Raw genomic sequence first — 25,187 nt, forward strand, 5'->3', positions numbered from 1 at the left:
TGTGATCATTGAAGTAATCTTTTAGAACACTGTGAAGCAGAAACTCAAATTCATAATTTATTATTATTGAGGGAGTCTTTGAAATATTTTTAAAATCTTAAGTTTAGATATTGGATGTTTTTAAACTATATTATAATTACATACTGGCTCGAATATGAACTTACGCTTCTTTAAAAATATATATAATATAAATTAAATTAAAATTTATTTTTCATTAAATTTAATTTAATAAAAATATAATTTAATATTAATGTTAATTAAATTCAACTTAATAAAATATAAACTATCGTGATAAATTTTATTCGTATCGTTAAATACATTTTTGTTATCTTTATATATAAGTTGAGTTGAAAGATTTAAAAATTTTATTTTATATATATTATAAATTTCAGGAAGTTTATCGTTGATGTTCATCTAAATTGAGTTTGATAATTGAATGAATTGTTGAACTATAATGATTATTATATTAACTGATTTCAGATATATTATTGAACTTTACTTATTTTATTTATATGGTTTCGGTGTTAGAAAAGTAATGTAACTAAAATCAAGTTTATTTTGAGAAAAAAAATAATTAAAAAACTATTGGTAAATATGTTTTTATTCTCTTAACTATCACTAATTTTAGTTTTCGTTTTTCTTTTAAACTTTGGTACACTTTGATCTCTGTCCTTAATGAAACTATAATTTTTAGTCTTCCATAACTAACGGTGTTAATTTTTATCTTAGGTGACTAATGATGTGCCACATTATATTTCCTTTTTCTGAAACGTGTCTGACCCTTGTCACCTGAGGAAAATGCTGACCTTGAAACCAAGTTTAACAATAGCACATGAAAGTTTGCGGGTGATACCCCCTTTCGACAAGAATTGAACCCCATCGTCCTCTTCAAACCCAGATGAAGAAGAACACGACATCACCTCTGATCTATGAAAAAAATTCACCTTTTCCCTTCAAAACAACACTCCCAAATGAATGATCCTTCTTCTTTCTCTGTTTTGTCACATCCAAGTTTTGTTGTGCAGTTCTCTTTCTTTTTAGATTTTAAACAAATCCCTTTATCTTGAACCAAAATTTTGAAGCTTTTGTTTCAAAGATGGAAGGGTGTGTGTGGTGTTCTCAAACCACGAGTCTCTCCCTCTCTTCAACAGTCCTCCACTTTTTGTTCCCTGCAATGTTCTCTAACTATGTGTATTGTGTGGGTCTTGCATTTTTCATAGGTTCGTTTTTTGTTATTTTTTTCCCAAATTAATTATTTCTTGCTCCCTTACGTTTATGCCCTTTGGCATCTGAATTTTGTATGAACAATGAAAGGGCTTTTAGGGAAGATAAGTACTATGGATGTTATTTTAGGTGGGGAGGAATAATCAGAGTCTTGAAAAAGAATTATGAGTTGCTGCGCTTTCCTGTGTCACTCATCTGCTTCTTATCTTTATTCTTATACTTATACCCAATTTCACCCATTGTAGCTCTTCCATAAGCTTCAGTCGTTGGTATAAAAACCGAATCTTTCTCAATAAAAGCCACCTTTGACACCATCTTCGTTGCAACATACAGTGGTACCTTCACTCATAATATTCTTAACAATTAATTAATTAATCCTTCCTATTCATCATCACTCCTCTACTAACTTTACCCTAAAACCAACATTGTAATAACTTGTACCTGACATTGCGATAGATATCCCTCTGACAGATCCCCGCACGCGAAGTCCATCGCCACCACCTTCACGCGCGCGTTCGAATTCTTCGCCTTGATTTCACGCGCAACGACTTTTAGCTTCTGCAAGGTTATGCTAACAAGGATGAGGTTGAGCCCTCGCTCTACCAGCTGGCAAGCGAAGGCCTTTCCGATGTCGTCGATGGCTCCGATGACCACTGCCCAGGAACCGATCTGTTCAGAGCTTGGTTTCAAAGTCTAATATTTTCCTCAAGTGTAAGGGTCTGCCTCACAGGTGATAGGGTCTGAGACATTTTAGAAAAAGGAAAAATGATGTGACACACCATTAACAACTTAAGAAAAAAATTAACATCGTTAGTCACAAATGACTAAAAATTATAGTTTTCTTAAGGACAAAAATTAAAGTGTACTAAAATTTGAAAGAGGAACGAAAACTAAAATCGCTTGATAGTTGAGGGACTAAAAACATATTTAACCAAAATACTATTTAAAAAGATGTAAAATTTTATAAGTTTTTTTTATTCAAAATAGATTTCTTGTTTTTTATACTTTTAATAGCGCTCAAGGAGGAAGTTGTGATAAAACATTAGACCAATTTACGGATTAATTATGAAGTCTCATTTGATTGCTCGAATGACTTTTCCTTCTAAAAGAATGTATATTTTGTGTGATGGATTTCATATGCCAAATATTCATTTAATAAAAAACTAAGAAAAATAGGAAAGTTATTTACTTACGCTTTGAATATCTATTTAATACAATCAATTGTAATTTGTTTTTTAATAATATTTAATCCCTCACATCAATATCCTTTTTAAAGTCTCAAATTTTCTACTGTTGTTTAAAACTTATGTAAATTGAATCGGTTAAACTGTTCTTTTCTCAAAATCTATCTATACAATATTATACCATTCTCACATTAACCAATATTAAAAAAGCAATTAAAGTTTAAATGTACCTGTTCAAAAGTCTAATTGAATAATTAATGCTTTTAGGACGTGGCATTAGTGATTTTTCTTCAAAAACATGTTTTATTTTATTAAAAATCATATAAAAATAACAAATAAAACAATTTTGACATATTTCAAAATAAAAAAGTACTTTACACTCTTTAACAAATGTAATGAGAATTTAAATTTAAACCTCATTATTACAATCATTATTTAAACTATTAACAAACTCATCAATAAGTTCAAACTTTATTAATCAATCATTCACACTAATTAGTTTAAACACGGATACAATTAAATAAATTACTTTTTTTGTAATATTTTTTTACCTCTTTTTATTCTAGTTCTTCCATGTTTTCATACATCAGTGATAAAGAAAGGCAAACGAAAATTATACCAATTAAAAAGTGTTTCGCTCACGCTGTCTCCTTCCTTCAGTCCTCCCACTTCCCATTTCTCGACTCGGATCGGAGCAAAACTCGCTTTTCTCCTCAATCTTCCATTTCACTCTCTCTAAAACCCTAACATCTCGAAATGCCCGAACCGGAGTCGCTAAACCGTCACGAGCCAGTGCCGGCAGAAAGAACAGAAGCGCAACTGGTACCGGAATCGGGATCGGCACCCGGACCCGTACCAAATCCGCAGCCAAAAACAGAACCCGTGCGGACGGAACAAGCCCAAGCACAATTGGGGCCGAAATCGGAATCAAAAGCTGATCCCGCGGTAAAAGACGCAGATCTCAGGAAAACGACGGTCCGTTCCAATGAGGCCAACGCCAATCCTTCTCCCACTCCGCAGCTTCGGAAAGACGAAGGAAGCCGTACGTTCACCATGAGAGAATTACTGAACGGATTGAAAAACGATTCCGAACCGGAGAAAGAAGAAGCTAACTCACCTTACAGGTTACTGCTCTTTCGCCTCATTGAATTAGGAAGCGTAAAACGATAATGCGCTTGGCTTACTTCTTGATGCAATCTTTTGCTTAGTTACGGAATGGTAGAACCCATGAATTGTTGATCGTCTGCGTGTAAAATATTTAATTAAGAAATGGTTCTAATTTTAGCTTCTATTAGCGAATTTCTTTTTGTTTTGCTATAGTAAATCAAAGCGATATTGATTTAAGGGTTTATTTCTGGGTAGCTTGTTTTCCTTTTGTGCAACGTGAACTGCGGCTTACACTGTAGTGTTTGAAAAATTTCAGCCCAGAACGACAGCAACAGCACGCAGAGCAGAACAACGCTGCTATGGATCTGATAAATAGCGTTGTAGGTGTTGATGATGAAGGCCGGTCCCGACAGAGGATTCTAACATTTGCTGCCAGGAGGTAACATGGCCGCTTCTATTTGCTACTGGGAATTACCCACGCCGAACACTCGGTGCAAAACTGCAATCTGCTTTGTAATCTTTTGCAAATAGTAGGTGCTCCTTGGTAGGGGCTGCACTTGTCCATATTTATTCAAACTTGTAACTTCTTATTCGGATTTTCTAGGTATGCTACTGCAATTGAGAGGAACCCTGAAGATTATGATGCATTATACAATTGGGCATTAGTACTTCAGGTCCGATGTTAGTCGAGTGGCTGGTTTTTCATGTTATATTTTTATTTTTTTTGCTTATTGGACTTTTTTCCCCTTCTGTTTGTGGTTGGGATACTTGGGTTGTATGTTTTCAATTTGTTGTCCTGTATAAGTTATTCTGGCATGATATTCCATTCGTATGATGGAATTTTGTTGGCTACTTATATTTTGTATTATTGTAACTGAAATAAATATTTTTCGTTTTCTGATGAAATGGAATTACAACTTCATATTATTTTAGCAAATGAAATTCCTTGGATATCCACTGCAAACAAAGTTCTATCGGTTTATGTTAAACTCAAGAGTAACCACAATGAATTATGTATTAATTAATAGAAACAATCTAGTTTTTAGGCCAGAATTACAGAATAAGATATAGACAATGCAGGGTCTCCCCACAACAAGAAGTTTCCTCCTGCATTTAGTAATTAGTAAGAAAACTACCCAATACTACCCTTAATCTCTGTACATATTATGCATCACATCACCCACTAACTGTGCTTCATTGAATTGATCATTCTATATCTGACTAATAACTATATTAAAACTGAAATAATGCGCAAAAGAAATAGTTTGGATCCATAGCTACCTAAGGACAATTTCTATGCAAACACTAATAATGCATGGCTACTAAATTTCATCTTCCTTCTTATCCTTTCTTACATAAACTTTCCAAGTTCTATCTCTATTGGTTTGAATTGTAGTTATGCTATACTTGGTCCAAGCTTTACATAAGCTGTCTATTGAATCCTTTCTGGTGTGCAGGAAAGTGCAGATAATGTTAGTCCAGATTCTACCTCACCCTCCAAAGATGCTTTGCTGGAGGAGGCTTGTAAGAAGTATGATGAGGCCACTCTCCTTTGTCCCACACTACATGATGTATGTAATATTACCCTTCTCCTTAATGTTTTAGATGAATCACTAGCAAAAGTTTGGCTAGGATCTGGATACAAGTGTTGGTGAGTTGAACATTAGAAATGGTTGGGCATGGCCAAAAACAGTCAAGCCTTAATGAGTCCAAACCTCAAATCAGACTTGGTATGCAAATGCTAATAAATACCACTTAAAAAACCTTTGAAATGGGCATGCATATGCATATGTGGAAGCTGTAAATATTTGTATATTATTATTTTCTTACTATTTTATTCTTATTTGAGCTATTAACAAGCTGAGCCAGGCAGTAAAATCTTCAAGCTCAAATATTTTATCGAATGAGTTTGAGTCTTTTGGGTTAGTCATGAATGTGAAAAGTTCAAAATTGGACCAAATTTGGGAAGAAATGAGGGATTCTTATAATGAAATGATCAGCATGGATGTGATAATGACAAGTGATCAAGAATGATGCTACTTCTGGTCCTATATATAAGAAACAAATGAGAAGTAATTTTTTGTTCTAAATACTCTCTTTGGGCCTTAATATAAGGTCTTTCTAACGGAATAACACGAACCAATAAAATTTTAGTTCTTTTTGTTTGTTTTAAAAACTGTTACCAATGCACCAATTTTACTTTCATTATTAATGACTTGAAATATTCTTTTCTCATTATTCATTAATATAAAACACAGAATCATAATATTTAATATAGTCAAACAAGGAAAATAAATCTGATGTTGTATAGAAGTTATAAAATTCCTTATAAAAGGACAATAAGTTTCTTATAAAATGTGCCTTATATTAAAGACCGGAAGGTGCATTAGAAACATATAACCACCACATGAACAAATCAATTTTATGAACATTTGTTTTTTATATACAAGATTAGATGTAGTATTATGAATCTCTCATTCCCGGATTAGGTGTTCAACATATCAACTTATTTACTTTACACGTTTTTTAAATATGCAACCAATTGCTCTAACTAAACTAATAGTCAATAAACATATTGAGTATGCTCTAACTAACTAGTGTATTGACCAAGTATTTAATGTAGTGAGTCAGTGATTGATACCCAGTAGTTAGTTAGTTACATTGTTGAGTTAGTTAGGTTGTGTGCTAAAATAGGTTGAAGCAGATATGCTGTCTATAAATAAGAGGGGAGGTTAGGAGAGGGATCGTATTGTCATTTGTGAGAGTAAATTAGGATCATATGGTGGCATAGGAAGGCACAAATACCCAAATGCAGTGTGTGTCCTATTCTATAAACTGGGGATTTCTTCCCTTATTTTTGTAATAAAGATGCTAGATTTCTTTTAACGATACAACTACCAGAGTTCTGATCTTGGAGCTATGGGTAGTGTAGATGGGAGGACCTAGGGGCCCTACAAGTTTGGCAATAATGAAGAAACAGTTTTTTGATGTCCTTGAAGAAATCACAATAGAGAATAGCAAGTTTTAGGCTTTCAGTCTCAAGGAAGAATGATAGTTGTTGGTGCAAAAATACAATGAGAAGGTAAAAGACCTTAGAAGGAAGAAAATAGAGGGGATGTTGAAGTCTTGAAAGATGGAGGTGAAATCTTAGGAGCAATAAAATAGAAGGGAAGAGAAAGTTTTGAAGAATAGAGCAGTCACTGAGATGGTTGAAGGAGAAACAAAGATGAAATTCGAACTGTTCTCATTGGAGGATGGGAGCAAAGGAATCAAGGACTGATTCATGTAAATGAAGAAACAATACAATTTAAAAAGTGCAAAAGATGGGAAACAACATCGTAATGAGGCAGAATTTGAAAAATTGAAGGTGAAGATGTAGAGATTAATTTAAGGTAAATCAAATTTCACCAGTGAGTCAAAATATCCAAAAGGTGAAGAGTTTCAGGTCATCGGACAAAAAGAGATAGTTGGGAACCTAAAGGGTTGACCACAATGGGCGAATATGTGAAGTACTGTTCTGCCATGCCTACAGGTGTTTGTATCTCAGGTTGTCCAGTCAAGGAATTGCTACAAATGCCACCAGCTTTGTGTTCTTGCATGGATTTGGATGGGTCACTGTCAAAGATGGAGGTGTGCCTCTCGTGTGTTTGGCTTTCTTCTCAGTTTGATTGGGATGCTTGTAAGGTGGTTGATGTTGCTCTATTAATGAGACAACAAATAGTGCAGAAACAAAGTATAACATATTATCCAAGCCATCATCATCAAAACCACTGGATCATGGTTTTAAGAGAAGGAGGACAACGACAATGAAGAAGAGTGACTGACAAATCAGGAGAAATAAAATTACGAGTTTAAAGGGTCAAACCCAATCCACTAAGGACAGTGAGTACCAAGGAAAAAGTTGTCATGCAATTCACATGGGAACCAGGATGTCTCATTACAGCTAAGCAGTGATGATGATTTTCTTTTTCATGGCTAATAATGAAGAAGAAAATAGACCACTAGAGGACTACAGGAGCACTCACATGTTTTTCATTTGATGCAGAAGTGTAAGTTCATTTTGGGCTGCCTGCAGTGGTCTGGTTGGGTTGGTCACAGTGCTTCAAAATTAAATAACTGGAAAACTGGTGTAGGTTTCTTTCATTAGTTATCCGTTAGTTGATACTTAGTAAGTCCATGGGTTAGGTTACTGAGCTGAAATAGTTTGAACAAGGCATGTTGTTTATAAATAAGAGGGGTGGTTGAGAGTCGGATCATCTTGTCATTTCCGAGAGGGAATTAGGTCCTTTTAGCATTGAGTGGTTCAGACCCTCAAAATTCTGTGGCATGTGTTCAGAACTTCTAGATCTTTTATTATTATCACCCTTGTTAATTAAAGAAATTTGTTGTCCATATGTAACCCTTTTGGAATTTCCTGGTCATTTAATCCCACAATTCCATTGTATTAGTATTAGTATGAGCTACATTTTACATAACCAGGCATGCTTCACCAAATATCAGGTATCCATACCTGGTGGGAATAGTAACCTGTGCTATCTCGCTAGCCCTGCGGTATCAGTAGCCCATCTATCTGCAGGAAAATGCGGTTCATATTTTGATACACAAGTAGTACCTTTGTCAAAGTCTATTTATATAATAGGTGTTAATAAGTGGGCTTTAATCCTAACTCAACCCCACAAAACCAGTTTGTAATACTCTAAATTGATCTTATCTTCAGTCGATGTGATACTTCCAACACACACCCCTTACGTCGAGGTATATACATCTCGAGCGTGAGACTAGACATTAATGAGTAGTCCGATAGTGGCCTAATAGTGAGTGAAACAATATGCCCAACAAACAACAAATATCGCTAGGATAGGTTCTAATCATAGCTCTGATACCATGTTAAGAAGTGACTTTAAGCCTAACTCAAACAAACAAAACCGGCTTGTAAGGTGAAGTTTGCACCCACTTATATATTATAAATTGACCTTATCTCTATTCTGTGTGATTTCCAACACCCCCCCCTCAGTAGAGGTATAGACATCATCTTGAGCGTGAGACTAGACATTAATAGGTGGTCCGATAACGGCTCGATAGCGGATGGAACAACATGCCAACAAACAACAAATATTGTTTGGATAGACTCTAACCATAGCTTTGATATCATGTTAAGAAGTGAACTTTAAGCCTAACTCAACCCCACAAAACCGGCTTGTAAGGTGAGGTTTGCCCTCACTTATATATTCTAAATTGGCCTTATCTGTAGTCGATGTGAAACTTCTAACAATAGGAAAGCTCAAAATTGTTCCTATTTGCCTAAGTATGTTTGTGTTTTTAAACAAAAGTGCAGGTCTTTACTTTTCAGTTTCCGCTACATTTGATTGTATTCAGGCTTTCTACAATTGGGCTATAGCAATTTCTGATCGGGCAAAGATGCGTGGCCGCACAAAGGAAGCTGAAGAGCTGTGGAAGCAGGTCAGTAAAAGTAAATGCTTCCTTTTATTAATGATTTTCATGCATATTTTGGATTATTCTGGGCAAATAACTGAATTTCAATGGAAGAACTATTCACATTTTGGTTATAGCTGTCAAGGTTTGGTTGATTGAGCGAGGCCTATCATAACTTATCTAATTTTTTTAATATTTTTCCCAGGCAACAAGGAATTATGAAAAAGCGGTTCAACTTAACTGGAACAGTCCGCAGGTTCTTCTCAATTTATTTTTAAGAGTTTGTCTTACAAATTCTTATAATATCCAAACATGAATTTGAAACAGTCTTTCTTGTTTCCTTTGTTATATTTGCTTTATTTTGTACACTCTCTGTTCCTACACTTTTGATTTTCTTCACAATTATCCCTTGTTACTAACATTCATGGAATCTATTTCAGGCACTCAATAATTGGGGACTTGCTCTTCAGGTATATTTAATTTTCCTGTGTACCAGCATTTCACTACTTCATACAAACGGTAATTAAAAATAATAGTGTATTTGCATTGTTTCATGCTTCTAGCTGCATGTTTGTGTCTCCCCCATTGATACATATGTATATTGCAAGTAATGAAAATAGAATTTTAGGAGAAGCTACATTAAATGCTTTTTAAAAACACATTTTCATTTCTCCCTAAGACTTGGATCTTTTCACTTCATCTGAAACTTTCTTTATACCAAATGCACTTTGGGCCCTGTTGAATAAATCTCATGAATTGTGCAGTCATAAATATCTTTTCAAGTATTATAATTAATCACCTAAACTTGAAAGTGGTATATCAGCTCTTCTGGCTCATTCAATGCTGTAATTAAGCATCCATGGGCACAGTTCAATCATTAATCCATGTCAGAAAAATTCAACTTAGTTTTAGTTTGGCTGTGGATGGACAATATTATCTCAAAAGCTTCTATAAATGAAAAAGAAAAGAATGGGATAAAATCTTCAAACCGCTGCACCACATATGTACCTTTCCCCTTTATTTTTTTTAATCATAGCCAACTCTCTTCTCTTTTTCAGAATATATTTCCCTATGGCCTGAGAATTATTTTGCAAAAATTGTACTTCATTATTATAAAATTCATAATTTTCTTTATTAGAAATTCTCAGTTAATTTGTTTGTATTGTCTTGGTTTAAAAAATTGATTTCCAATTTAGGAACTCAGTGCCATTGTTCCAGCCCGAGAAAAGCAAAAGATTGTGAGAACTGCAATCAGCAAGGTAACAATTTTTTGGAGGGAATTAGATGGAAGTGACAAAAAATTGTTTACATCAGCCATGTTCTCTGAATATAGCACATTTCCTCTTCCACTTTTGACTTTTCCATATTCTTTGATGCAGTTTCGTGCAGCCATACAGTTGCAATTTGATTTCCATCGGGCAATTTACAATCTTGGAACTGTTCTGGTCATATTGCTTCTTCAGTTTACACATATTTAATGGCACATTATACTTTGCTGTCTTGTATTGGCATGTATGTAATAGTATTAAGAGTTAATATTTGACTAGCTTAATGCCTTCACAGTATGGATTAGCAGAGGACACTTTAAGAACTGGGGGGTCAGTGAGTGCTCAAGAAGTTTCACCCAATGAATTGTACAGCCAGTCTGCAATATATATTGCTGCTGCTCATGCACTGAAACCAAATTATTCAGTAAGAAGCCACTATTTATCCGTTGATCCTGTTAATTTTTTTCTCGTATTTTAATCATGCAATCTGCTTATGTATAGTTTTTACTCATTATTGTGGTGTATTTAACAGGTTTATAGCAGTGCCTTGCGGTTGGTGCGCTCTATGGTGAGTACAATCTAGCTTTCTGAATTTTGTTTCAACTAAGAAACCATGGGGTTTATTGGATTATTGGTTCTCACGTCTCATCCCCTCAAGTAGTACTTGCAGTGAGACAACTTATATTATTTTCTTTAGAAGTTAACTTATCCTCCTTGGATTGATATATACCATCCAATATTATTGTTTCATTACTTTATAATGTCAGTGGTAGTTGATGGAATCATTCATTTAAATACTAACTTTGACAGAACTCATTTTTCACAGCTACCATTACCACACCTTAAAGTTGGATATTTAACTGCACCTCCTGTGGGGTCAATGATTGCACCCCATAATGACTGGAAACGGTCAGAGTTCCTTTTGGATCATGAAAAGCTTCAGCAGGTAAGATGCGGCTGACAAATTGAACTTTTTTAGTTAGTTTAAAAATCATTCATAACCCTATAGGTTCTAGTCTTACAACTGCTAATTTTGATTAAATAATTTGCATTCTTTCATTCAGGTACCCAGAGGAGATCATAAACAAGCGCCTCAAAGCCTCTCAGGAAGATCAGTAGATCCGGTGAATGGGGATAAGAAGACTATCAAAGTAGATATAGCAGATATAATTTCTGTATCAGCATGCGCTGATCTGACCTTACCACCTGGTGCAGGGCTCTGCATAGATACAAGTCACGGATCGTTTTACCTGGTAAGCAACAGTTTGTTGTTCTGAGTTTTTCCATACGTTTCCTCTGCACTTATCAAATATTGTTTAATCAATTTGCACTAAATCAATTTTGATTGAAGACAACATTTAATTACGACACAGACATTGGAGTGACAGCCAATGACCTCTTTCATAATGAAGTAATCACTGCACATAGGGGGCATAACCTCCATGCTTCGAATAGTTTTTCCGTGCATTTGCACAGAAAGGCAAAGTCCATTCAGGTGTTTTTGTCTTTCCCAAGTATTCACCACTGATCACCATTGTTCTTTAAAAATGGATATCCTAAATCCAAATTTAATTAATTATACAACGGTTGATTTCATATTTGAGATGAAATCTTTGAAATGTGATTTCATCTCAATCTAGAAACACGAGCATCTCTTTTAGATTTTGAAAATGCAGCTCTAATCTTCATTTTTACTTGCATTATCAAGGTTGCTGACACTTGGGAATCATTGGATGGCTGGCTGGATGCACTTCGTCTAGTTTACACAATTTATGTGCGAGGCAAAAGTGATGTTCTGGCTGGTATAATAACAGGATGAATATAAGTTTTAAGTGTACAATCAATTTAATATTCCAATTTAGTAAGAACTAATTCCCGCGTTTTGCACTTCTCCGCGAACTTGTGTATAATATTGAGTTATGTATGAAATAATCTCAATACAATTGAAAATTATTGGTTTACTCGTTAACGAGGTTGTTTCTAAATTTTACAAATATACATTTGCAAGAGTTGCAGAGCTTTAGGAACTGAAATATGAATTAATGTTGTTTACACTCTCATTTCTATGAATTTCTATTCCCGTTCAAGGCTTATTTTCGTTGTTTGATCCTCCGCGCGATTTTACACTTCGTTGGTTATACATTCTTAAGTCCGTGTCCTGGCAAGGCTGAAAAACCATGTATTACTCAAGACTACATGGGTTTCTTTACTTTTTTTTGCTGGGATGGGTTGTACCTGCAAGAACTGCGCTAAAAAAAACATACCTTATTTTTGTCAGAAAATTTTGATGTTACAAACTGTTTGCGGTTACACTGACACTCTTCTGCAATGCATATGGATGATGTCAGTCCAGAGTGTACTTGTGTTCACCAAGAAAAAAGGAGGGTACGCTAGCTAATTCCTATAGCATTTAATTAACAGCTTGTCCTGTTGTCTGTCAAACTTTAAGAGGGAACGAATTTCATGCAAATGGGAGGATGGATTCTTGCAAGAGCTAGAATAGCAGCAGGTAAAGTCCATAGTCCTTCCCCACAAATGAGTCCAGATGCAGCTGCTGGAACCATCGACTCTGCCTTCATGGAGTCCAGCTTGTGCCATGCAAACACAACCACGCTACCTATGAACATGTCGATAGCGAAGTATGCTCCAACCAGAAATGGTACGGCCATGACCATTGGTAATGGCATCCATTTACCAATCTTTTTTGGTGAAAAGTCTCTGATCATGTTTACTCCAATGGCAAAAGCGAAGAACCCAAAGCAAAGCTGCAAGCAATGCTGGGGCAATGCCGAGAAACCTTGGACACCAATGATTGCCATGTTCCTGTAAATTAAAGCATAAGGAGCTTTGAATTCTCCTTGCGGATTTCCCACATCGAATGCCTTGTAGTATAGGAAGAAACTGAGAGGAGCTGTCACACAGCCCATTGCAACGCCGATTACTTGGCATATGAACATGGCTCTGGGTGAGGTACGTGTGTAATGAGCAGTTTTGAAATCTTGCATCAGAATACAGGACACTGAGACCACGGATTTAACGAGACCGCAACCTACAAGTCCAGCCACCACACCATTTTCTTTTCCTGTAAGTGCTGCCAGGGTAAAGAGTGCAACTTTCCCATAATTATATGCCATGTTTATGTCCGTCAGACCTGCTCCAAAAGCATTACAGAATGCCAGAGAAGGAGCGAATATGTAAGCAACCACAACGTAGTACCATTTCAGCTGAGGAAACATGCGAGGCAAAATAATTATGGAAATTATCGTTAAAACGGCGTATCCAACTATTCCAATCCGCATGGGAATGCTCTCCCTCAGAAATGTCTCAGCTTGTTTAGTGTCTTCAGTGGGTTTCTCCTTTCTATCAGCAGTCACTGTTGCAGTAAGAACACAACCTCCACATTAGATATAATATATTATTATTACTGTTATCATCATCATAATTGAAAATTAAAAGAGTAGTCACTGTTGCAGTAAGAATATGATCTCATCATTAGATATAATATATTATTATTATTATTATTATTATCTTCATCATCATAATTGGAAAATAAAATAGAAACAAAGTCAAGTATGTGAATTTGACAGATCTTACCATTTTTATTGTTCTTGCTCTTTATTCTGTCATGGACGTTGAGGACTGTGCAAATTAGAATCTTGGTGAAGTTGTATATGCCATCACCGAGGATTAGAGCGATTGATAGAAAAACCTTATAACCGTATAGACCCTTCATGTTACTTTCTTCTAAATTGTCCGGGAACCAGTCTCCTCTGCGTCTATCTGTGAGTGGATATATGAGCCCATAGGAGATCACAGCTCCAAGGAGCAAAGACACGTTCACAAGGTGAGAGCAAATCATTCCTGCTCCAACAAAAGTCATACTAAAATCGAAATAGAATCTGCAAAATAAATCCAGAGTGTGATCAGAAACATGTGGGATGTAACATTTCATTTAGAAGCACTTAGCATACTAAACAATCATACGTTTGCTTCCAAGCTTGTAATCCAAAGGTGGGGAACTGTTCGAATCCACAGTCCTCTATCCCTGAGAAGAACCACTTGAATAAACCCCATAAGAAACTGATAGAAAAATACTTTGTGAAACACCGTACTTGCTTCCTGCAATATTTTATGAAGATAAAAATTATTATAACAGTAGAACTTATATATGCAAATTGCAACAAATAAAGGCTGATGCATAGTAGAGAGGTGTAGGGTACTTGGCCATTTTGTCTCCCTGGGTATGGAAACCATTGATGAGAACAGCTGTGGCCATACCACTGGGATAAGTCAAGTTGAGGTCAACTATCATGATCTGCAGCACAAAGAAGTACTGTAAGAAGTATTTTCTTACTAGTGAGAGCATTCATTACATGCAACTCGCTCATCTTCATCACTTCATCAAGTCAGCCAATATATCATAAAAACAAAAACAAAAATATGATCTGTTTTGTTGATGAGTGTTTGTAACAAGTTCTATATACATGCATCCAATCATATGTAAATCACATAAAGATGTGCAGCAAAGACATCGAATCCAAAACTTTGCGCATGCACAGAAAAGATATAAAGGTAATACCTTTCTGAGTGGAATCAAGACAAAGAGGCCTACAAAACACACCACGAAAAGAAAGCCAGTCATCCAACCAAATCCAGGTTCTTTGATAGCATTTGGGCTGTTACCCTCGTTTTCTACTCCAGACAACTCATAAGTCGTTCTGTTTAATCCCAACAGATAAGAAGCAAATCCTCCTGCCAATATATACATAGATCAAACTTTAAACAAAAGTATACATAGAGAAAGAGAGTGAAAATTCAGTGAGAAATATATATGAAGAGGACATATATTTTCAAAAAGACAGAAGACAAAACTCTAACCTCCAACAGCAATGCTATAACATGCAACTGCACAAGTCTGTATGATGGTGTTTTCCTGACGGCTGAAGGGTTTGGCTACAATACCAGCCTTGTGCAAAACTTTGGTCCAGGTTCTGATAAACACAAAGGCAAGGAGTGCAGCAGAAACATTCAGGTTAGGAACCATGCCAGTTGTGAGATTGAGCTTCATGACTATTATGCTATATATGATTCCAATCATCATGCTCACAAACACTCCTCTCAGAGTTATCTGTTCTCTCCATGGTAGAGACTGAACTTGATCCCCAGGTAGCTGATCCTCCAAGTCTTCCTCTCTTTCAACTATCTCCAGTTTCTTCTCTTCTTCCATCTTAAGGTCACTAGACGGGGAGATCATCATCTCTCTAACTGTAGTAACAGTTGTATGACCTGTTATATAACACAAACTTTGAACATTAGACAAAAACACAACTCAAGCATACCAAAACTGATAATGTCGGTTTGGTATTAATACTATGTTCTTTGGTTGTGATGTATGAGCAGAAATATTGAAAAGTGGAATTATAATATACAGTTAACATCCTCCTTACCTTAGTTTAATTGTTCTTTCTCCTTTGCCTTTTTCCTCACCAATTGGATGGACCATGAAAGATATTAAGATGCTTTCTTTTCTCAAAGACACAACTACTGTATGGATTGATGTGGGGTACATATATAGAAGCAGAGTTAGATGGGACAAACAGTAACTTCACTTGGCTTCTTGTTGCAGTGAAATTGGTTGGGCATCATTGGCTTTATCAGAGTATTTATAAATTATTATTCTCTTAGTAAATATATTCAATCTCTCAGAATCTCTCAGATAAGAAAGTGAAAAAAAAATAGTAATACAAGTTGTTTATATCGTAATTTATGTCCGCAAAAAGTTTTTACATGTTAGATGTTCGTATTTATTGAATTTTATGTTTATTTGCTTGCAAACTCTTTTTGTTGTGATATATAATTTTAACTTTCACACATTAGGCTTGTTGACCTAGGAATGCAGTGGTTGGGATCTGGTGTCTAAAATATCATCCATAAATATCGGATTTAAAACACTACAAAAATACTATTCATTTATCCGAAAATCAACCTTGTGTCCACCAATCATACTGCAGATAACAAATTCGAATTTGTTCATACAATAATCTCATATTGTACATTGTTTCCTGTTTTTTTTTTGTCCTTTATGTACAATTTTTTTTTTTGTATCAAAACAGAAATTTTCTATTACAAACAATTATTACTTCAATTGATTAAACAGTGTTTAGAATGCATACAAAACAATATTTTTCAAGATAAGGAGGTTAAACAGTCCTTGATCTCAAATGAAAGTAATTAAAAGGATATATTAGCTGTATAGTAAAAAAGTTATAGGTTTTTTATTGACAAATGTTATTTATTAATATTTTGTTAATGAAAAAGTTGTATATATAACCTCCTATAATCCTCTTTCCTCTAACTTTATTTTATTAGTAAGTTAATCTTATAATTCCAAAAGAAATTATACTTTTTTTCACACGAAGAAATTAGTATATTTTAATATTATAGTTAATAATATATATTTAAAAAATGTTTAACAAATATAATGTTAATATTTAATAGAACCCGACTTGGTTTGTGATTAGAATGATGAATATTTAAAAGGAAATAGATATTAATAAAAATTATTCTTTCTTCATGTAACAGTGAAAATTTGTGAATCACAGCTGTTTCAAAATATGAAAAGTATTATATAGTATAATAATATTACATGTTTATGGTTTTGATCCATCTTTAGACAGTGTAGTCAATGTTTTCCATTTAAAAATAATAATAAAACTTGATTACAAATTATGTAAAAGTCAAGGATTTCTCTCACAATACACTCTAATATCACCTAACTTCCATTCACCTGTTTGAAAATCTAGTTCATCTGTGTTCAATTCAAAAAATAAAAAATAAAATACACGAGAAACATACACCCATAAAAGAATATCATGTTATTATAATGACTAATATCAATTATTACATCACTAATTACTTGTAAAAAAGAAAATTTTCTAATATAATCATCATGAATTATGTAATTTGATTGATAAAGGCTGAAAAAAAAAATTAAAAATTGTAGTATTTTTTAATTAAAATAGGAGGGAAATTAAGTTCTTTACCTTGTTTTGTTTCTGTAAAGTGTTGCTCCATAATTTGAATAAGAAGAACCCATAAACTATACACTTTACAGTCTCGAGGAACAAACAGTTTTGACTATCGGAAAATTTACTTTTCACAGATTCGCCACAACAACAGCAAATATGTAGCACTTTGAAAAATGGCAAGGTTCATCTGTCCAACTACATATATATGCGTTCAGAATCAGAATATATATATACACACACACAACAGGCACACGCACAAAGGTAATGAATTGGATGCACTTGCCATGGCAACAGTGAAGGTGGAATCACCAAAAGCTTTTTTTCTCTTGTTTGCTTTGACTAGTTAACGTTACTATTGACCCACCATTTTCCAAATTTACCCTCGCATGAGGTTCTGATAACATTTGTAACTAGTGGCAAAGATTCTCTTCCCATAAGGAGACTAAGGTGAGCCATTGAAACACTACATTGATTGCATCCCTTAGTGGATGGGTTGGCCTGTCATATATCAGCATCCAGTTTGAAAACGATAGAATTCTGATAAACTTGGATCAATGCTTTTTTTTTTCTTCTTCTTTTTAACAATATATCTAATATTAATAAAATAAGGTATTTTGAAGCAATTAAAAGATGTGGGAAATAAAAAGTTTATATCTTGCAAATCAAATCTGGTCTGAAACTTTATATATGTGTGCTGATTTCAGCTCATAGGATAATAATTGAAGTGTGATGAATTGGGTGCTGAAAATATGGCAGAACTTTCTACCTAGCATTTGAAGATGGTGATGATGATGATGATTTAGTTGCATCATTAGAACCGTTGAATATGAGCACTTGGTTTGTTTGTTTGAAAGATGCTACACTCACACATCACATCGTGCACAAATTCTGTGTCTGAATGTAATTGTACATATATGCAGAGCGAAAGGGTAAGTTAGATAATTTAGAAGTGAAAGTGTTTCTGCATCAATGCATGTTATCATGTGTGAGTGGCTATGGCTATAGGTGGCATCTATTTCTACAGAAAAGAAAGGTGAAGGTTTTTCGTTTGTGTTTGTGATGACCACTAATTCTATAATGGATACTTGAATTTGAATCTAGTGGCTCATGGTAGATCAAATGAAACACGACATTGACACGTAACACCAAATTCTACCTTAGTTAGTGTGTGGAGTGTGGTCGCCATGTGCCTGATTCGTACGCTTTTGCCTAAACCTCATCTTGACACTGATTTTCTGTCTTTTTGGAACCCTACAAAATCCAACTGCTTTCACAACTGCATAGTAATCATAACGCTGTTAAGAACAAAGAATAACATTAGTTGCTTAACAACAAAAGGAAAAACTAAGTTAACAGTGTTGTGTTTTGTTCGTATTTAGACAAGAGACTCAAAAAATCAAGTTCTGATGTCAGATTATGTACTTCAATAATTAGAGGATGGTAAATGATTGATTTGATAAGCATTTGGAAAATTTTGTTTCTTGAGTGGACGAGTTATGGAAATTATTTTATGTGAATTAAAAAAGTAAATGGAGATTTTAATAAATTTTTATGTTATTGAGTATATGAGAAAATTTAAGCAAATATTCGGATATAAAAAAAGTTAAATGTATGAATAAGACTTTCTTCCACTTTTCTCCTTCCTCTAGGGATCAAACAAAAGAAAAGAAAAGTATTTGGAACCTACACCAAGCCAAACAAAATAGAATAACATTTTAAAAAAAATAATGGTAAGCTATTTTATACTTATCCATAATTATTCTTCTTTTTTCTTTCTGACCTTACAAATAATACCATCTTTATTCTTTCTCATTCTCACCAATCAAATAAAGAAGGAAACTATATTTGTATATCAATGAAAATCATGGGAAAAAAAATCTAATTAAACATATTGTGTCTACATAAGAAGTCAAGCACCAAATTTTTGTAATTGCTTGTTATTTACTATATGAATTGCTTTTAATATAATCAGAAGTTTGTGTTAAAGGATTGTTTTATAAACTACAAAATAAGTAAATTTATAAATTATCTTTATTTTCAACCTTAAATGACATAATAATATTAAAAATTATGATTTTTCTTTTATTGAAACAAACATATATGTAAATAAGTATAATCACCATGCATATAATAATAATAATAGTAATAATATAATTAGTTAATGCAGATTTACAACTGTATTCCATTTTTCGGTACTTCAATATTTTTGTTTTCATTTATAAATTATACATTCATATTAGTTTTATAAATTAAATAGGGTCAATAAGCAAATAACTCTAATACCAATGTTTTTAATAGTGTGTAATCTTTTTCGATGAAACCCCCAATTTTTTTTTAATATCAATTTTGTATTATTGTCATCATGATATATTTTCATATTTAAAATTATATCTTTTGATTGATCATAAACACTATTTGAAAGTAGTGTGTATGCAAATAAAATCTAACTACTATGCAAATTAATTATTTCTTTTATTAAATTTAATTTTACTATTGCATATCTCTTTTGGGCTGGGAAATGGTAACTTTAGACTTTATTTCTTTAATAAATTAAGATGTAAAATTTTGTCTTCACAAACTCAAATGGAAGCAATAGGGGAGAGTTTTGAGTTCTCATATATATACATGACCTTTTCTTCCAGCAGTCCATGATCATTAACTGAATCCTATACTAATACTACAAAGATATTATATAAATATATATATATATATATATATATATATATATATATATATATATATATATATGAAACTGAAAAATTATTTCAAAAATCTTGTTTCAAAATGTCTTTCATATTTTTTTGAAAATTTTGTTCTAAAAGTTCTGTTTAGAAAATAATGTTTCAATTTTTTTTCCTAAAAATATAGTTCTAAAAATTTTGAAGAACTTTCAAGAATTATAAAGGATGAAATATTATTTTAATAATTATGAAGGTGTAGTTAGATGTTACAGGGGTGCATACAGCAAAATTTATTTATATTAAGCCTTGTAGTTGGTGGGCTTATCCATAAGATTATTGGGTCATACCAGATCCCATCTCAATCTCATCACCTTTTTTATCCATAAACCTTAAACCACTTATACCAAAATAATTTAATATTTTAATTTAAATTATTCATCATAAATTTTAAATATAATATATATTTAAAAATATTTATTTATTATGAAATATTAAAAAATATTTTTATTTCAATGTTTAGTTATTAATATGCAAGCATTAAAATAAGTTACTAAGTAACTTAAAGTATTTATTTCGCATTAAGAAGATAATAATTCCATTTGTAACTTTTTTATTATTAAAGTTAATTATTATTATTGTTAATAATATTAATAAGTGATCATTTTCTACATTAGTCAATTTTATTCATTTTATCTCTTCTGACATAATGCAGGCAAATAGGTCAAAACATTTGTTCATACATCAACTTCTTAATGTATAACAATCATAAATTGTGTGCACGGATTCAAAATATATCAACCTTACTATTAACTATTATTGTGCCTTGTATTTCTTTCTTACATATTAAAATAACTATACATCATCAAAATTTGTGAATAAAATAATAAATGAAAAAATCATAAAAAAAACTAATATTAAAAAATACAAAAATATTTGAGAGAGTAATTTAAAAGTTAATAAAATAAATTAAGAGAGATTCTGAAATGTAAGATTTCACCTTGCTTATTATTCAATCTCATATCTGATATAATGAGTTAAGAGGAAAAAAATATAATATTTAATTTATAAATAAAGTATTGAATTTTTATTTCTAATCATGACTCTCAATTTAAATAAATTAAATAAAAGAAAATATTGCAAATAGTGTCTTCGCTAAAACATAGTTATTGATATATTTTATTATATAATAAAAAAATTACTTTTAATATAAAAGTTTTAATTCAGTTAATTTTATTTATAATTTTCTAACAGTTAAAATAATTAAAATTTATTAACAATTTTCATCTATATTTATTAAATAAAATTTAATGATTAAGGTTGAATATTGTATAATGGTTTATATAATAAATAAACATAAACAACAACAATTAAAGATCAAATATATATTTAATTACTTCAATTATTAGTAAAATTTAAATAAAATAAAAAATATAATTTATGTTTTTATTATATTAAAAATAAAACATACTAATATTTATTATATTAAATCACTATTTATTTAAAAATATATTATAAATAGTAAAAGAAGGTTAGAATAGTCCAACCAAGAGGAACAAAAACTTTACTCTTGGTATAACATCATTTACTATGCTCCAACCATCTTCCTAAACAGCATCGAAGCTCCAATAAACGTTTGTCAAGATGATTTTGCAAAACAAATATCAATAGTTCACAAATTTTAAAAGTGGTAGAACACAAAAATACAAAAATGGTCTTAAATATATAAAGGAGTCATAGTTTTCCTATTTGAGTATGTATTTTTATTTATTTCCTTTTATTTTTATAGGAAGAAAAAATCATAAATACTTTATAGAAGAAAAATCAGATATCAATTTACTTAATTTTCAATGATAAATTCAAATACATTTTCCTGTTTTGTTCTTAAAAGAATTAGAAATTACTTATTTATTATTCATTAATTATTAATCAGTGTTTAAATACATATTCTAGCATCCATTTCAAAACTATCCTTGTTTACTTAATTTTCTTTTTCTTTCCATTTCAGACGGGAGCATAGCACTGGTGGTCATCTATCTCACCAAACATTCATCTATTTTACATATATTAAGATATGTTATGTGATATTATCAATTTATTTTAATAATAAATTATGTATCATTATTTTATTAGTTCATATATTTGAAACAGACTAATTACAAACTATCATATAATTAATTATAAAGTAATTGTTAAAAAATCATTTTCTCTCGTAAAACACAACAAAAAAATTAGGTGCCACAGATAAAAAAAAAAACAGTGAATCTAAGGTAACCCGTGATAATAATTATTTTGGGTGAGGAAATGAGTGAAGAATCTGAATCACGGGACCCTTTAGTAGTTGATTTATGTAGAAATATAAATATATGCGTGGTGGTGTCTGTTCCATGTCTGATAGTGCATAGACAATTACGAACTTAACTTAAAAAATAACATTTCCTTTCAATCCGTGTCTTGTCCTACAAATTACATGTTACAATCTTGGACTTTTTGCTATTCCTAAACAAATAAGAGAATCAATTATTTGGCTTCACAACTTTTTGTTGTTCTCAAATAAACACAATTTAAATGCTATTTTAGCTATGAATTGGGAATGTGCAATGTACCTTAGGTAAAAATGCTGTCTTACTACAAAGGAACAAGAACATAGGTTCATTAAATATCGAAAATGAAATTTCTCATAACAAGTTCAGGGGTTGGTTGGTGTGATGCAACTGCTACATATCATATAAACCTTTTTTTTTATTATTAATTTCTACCACTCTTGATTTCTTTTTTTTCCTTTATTTTTTAACATCTCCATCTCATTGATTCATTTTGATAAGATTGATAATAAAATTGAGATTATGATATCTAATAATTTCAAATTCAATAATGCCTTAACTATAATTTCAACCACTCATTAACACTTTACAAATAGACTAAAAATGTGTCAATTAAAATTAATTAGAAATCATTTTAATCAAGCATTTATTTATGATGAAAATTATTATTTTTTATTTTATAAAACTTAAAAATATGTGTCATCTAAATCTAATTAATTAAATTTAATTTGAAATCATTCATTAAACTATAATTAATGTGATTTATGTGACATCCCAATTATATAGAAATCATATATAATAAAGACATCATCATGCATAACTTCATAATCTAAGCTTAAACTCTAAAGAGATCTAAAATGTAAGCTGAAAGGGAAATAGTATTTCAGAATACAGAATCAACTAATAACATCCTAGGAGACTAGGCAACAGCATTGTCCTCAACTTTCAAAGCTGTCTCCAAGGGAACCTCCTCGCCATATGCTCCCATCCAAATGGATGATCATCGCAAGAAGAAACATACACAAGCAATACAAACAAGCAAGAGTGAGCTAGATATAAAAATCATGTTATTCAATCACACACGACATGCAAAAGTCACTCAAACATGGTACATTGACATCACAAGACTCATTGCTTTATAGACCACTCATCCGGACCAGAATGATTACCGAGCTATGGCGGGTTATGCACTCATGGTGGCCTCTACTGCTTTGCAAAGCCGTTGCCAATGGGTTCCACCCTACCACACTCACGAGGTTAGTCCGTTCCGCGCCCTGGAGCATACTGGAAGCCTCCAAGACTAGGACCTCCTGTTACTCCTCACCACATGGATCAATCCTTTCTACTTGAGAATGAAAGACCATTGGAGCGTCAGGAAAACCCCCAAGACTGAGCTACCATGCAATCATTCTACACATCACCAGGGCACCACCATGTATCCTCTCCTTGAGGATCATGGAATTACGTCCATGAACCATATTGTCACTTTGAAACTTAACCCATACATGATTATCCAGATACCATCATATTATCATAGTGCATCCATACACATCCCATACATTCACACACTATAATCAATCAAGAGAGTAAAAGGAGAGACTTGTCCCAAAAGAATTCGCACAGTGCATCCTACTCGCAGGGCGAGACATGAGGCTTTCGCACAGCGCACACCTTAATTCGCATAGCGAATTAAGTCGGAACATACATCAGACTTCAACCTCTCGCATAGCGCATCTAGGTCGCTATGCGAGAACACAGACAGAGACCAACCTCCCCAAAGCTTTCGCTATGCGCCCCACTCGCCCTTCGAATTAAATGAGCAATGATCCCAGACCGCCACCAGTCGCATAGCGACAGGATTCGCCATGACGAGTCCATAAACAGAGAGCATCACCCTTTGGTAATTCGCACAGCGCACCACCTCGCACAATGAGTTACCAAGACAGTGAGCACCCTCTACAGGGTCTCGCTATGCGAGACAGCTCGCATGGCGACCCTGCATTATCTGCAGAACGCAAATTCTGCAGACTCACACCCTCACACCAGTCCTTACCATTTTTAGGACCCTTGGCTAACTTCTAAGGCCTCCAATTCGAGTATTAAGCTTAATTATACTGACCTAGATAATTCTAATCCTCCCCATTACTAATCTGAAGTGATTAAATCCAGTTTTATCTTTTAAAACATCAATTACTGCAACTTATGGACTCAATTCCACTTCAACCATTTGCTAGAGACTTTAACTCAGTTTTGTGATCCTAGCCTAAACTGCCCAATTGGTCACCGGAGAAGAATCCAATGTCTGAACGCATCAAACTCACCTTCGACGCCAGCACATATGACTAGTCACAACTGACTGGACCAGGCCAGGGCTGCTCTATGATCAGGGATGTGCCAACTCAAGTTTTTAAGGTTCCTCTATCCTACCAACAAGTACTCTCAACAAACCACATTTAATTTGTCTAAACCACCCAAACTGTCCTATGGTACTCTAGACCCCAATTGCCCAATTTCAATACTCCACTTCCCTCACAGTAACCTAAAACAGTACATGTACCCACTCACTATCCATTTTAACTATTTCCCAGAGTTCTTACTCCAATCCAAAAATCCAGTACATCCAACACATGCTCATCCAAGTCAAATAAGGTTCAGTACACCATGGATACACACTTTCACATATTTAACAGATTCCAATCAACATGCTCACCATCAAAAATACACTTAACAGTAAGACAAAACCTAATTTATCAAACATATACATCATACATTTCAACAACACAAAGAAAAATAAATAGCTAGCTCCCCTTACCTTGAAGTTGAGCAGTATAGCCAACTAGAGTGCCCTAACCGTGCCTTCACAGAGAGAACCCAAACAGTGCCCTACAACCACCTAAATGGTGATGAAAACAGCTCTTAGAGCTAGAATAGGCAGAAAATC

At 33.2% G+C, this 25,187-nt stretch overlaps 3 protein-coding genes across 3 annotated transcripts; 1 reads left to right on the forward strand and 2 right to left on the reverse strand.

Moving 5' to 3' along the window:
- Nucleotides 1-1,386: 1,386 nt before the first annotated feature.
- On the reverse strand, nt 1,387-1,973 carry LOC148194573 (very-long-chain 3-oxoacyl-CoA reductase 1-like). Its single transcript, XM_088097244.1, has 3 exons — nt 1,953-1,973; nt 1,666-1,893; nt 1,387-1,563 (listed from the first exon to the last, which is right to left on the reverse strand). Exons 1-3 carry the CDS (start codon nt 1,971-1,973, stop codon nt 1,387-1,389), a joined length of 426 nt encoding a protein of 141 aa, XP_087953370.1.
- Nucleotides 1,974-3,015: 1,042 nt separating this feature from the next.
- LOC124848929 (Tetratricopeptide repeat (TPR)-like superfamily protein) lies at nt 3,016-12,276 on the forward strand. The gene is made up of 14 exons (XM_047326755.2): nt 3,016-3,532; nt 3,832-3,954; nt 4,120-4,189; nt 4,973-5,086; nt 8,892-8,975; nt 9,154-9,204; nt 9,389-9,418; nt 10,145-10,207; nt 10,328-10,393; nt 10,512-10,640; nt 10,749-10,784; nt 11,043-11,162; nt 11,281-11,469; nt 11,925-12,276. The coding sequence occupies exons 1-14, from the start codon at nt 3,165-3,167 to the stop codon at nt 12,033-12,035; spliced, it is 1,554 nt and encodes a 517-aa protein (XP_047182711.1). The 5' UTR covers nt 3,016-3,164; the 3' UTR covers nt 12,036-12,276.
- Nucleotides 12,277-12,461: 185 nt separating this feature from the next.
- LOC124848928 (metal-nicotianamine transporter YSL1-like) lies at nt 12,462-15,777 on the reverse strand. Its single transcript, XM_047326754.2, has 7 exons — nt 15,664-15,777; nt 15,095-15,502; nt 14,796-14,968; nt 14,437-14,531; nt 14,201-14,335; nt 13,811-14,115; nt 12,462-13,589 (listed from the first exon to the last, which is right to left on the reverse strand). Exons 2-7 carry the CDS (start codon nt 15,471-15,473, stop codon nt 12,661-12,663), a joined length of 2,016 nt encoding a protein of 671 aa, XP_047182710.1. The 5' UTR covers nt 15,474-15,502; nt 15,664-15,777; the 3' UTR covers nt 12,462-12,660.
- Between the last annotated feature and the right edge of the window lie 9,410 nt (nt 15,778-25,187).

Source organism: Vigna umbellata, chromosome 8 (genome assembly GCF_029865625.1).
Source record: "Vigna umbellata cultivar VRB3 chromosome 8, Vumbellata_1.0, whole genome shotgun sequence".
NCBI lineage: Eukaryota > Viridiplantae > Streptophyta > Magnoliopsida > Fabales > Fabaceae > Vigna > Vigna umbellata.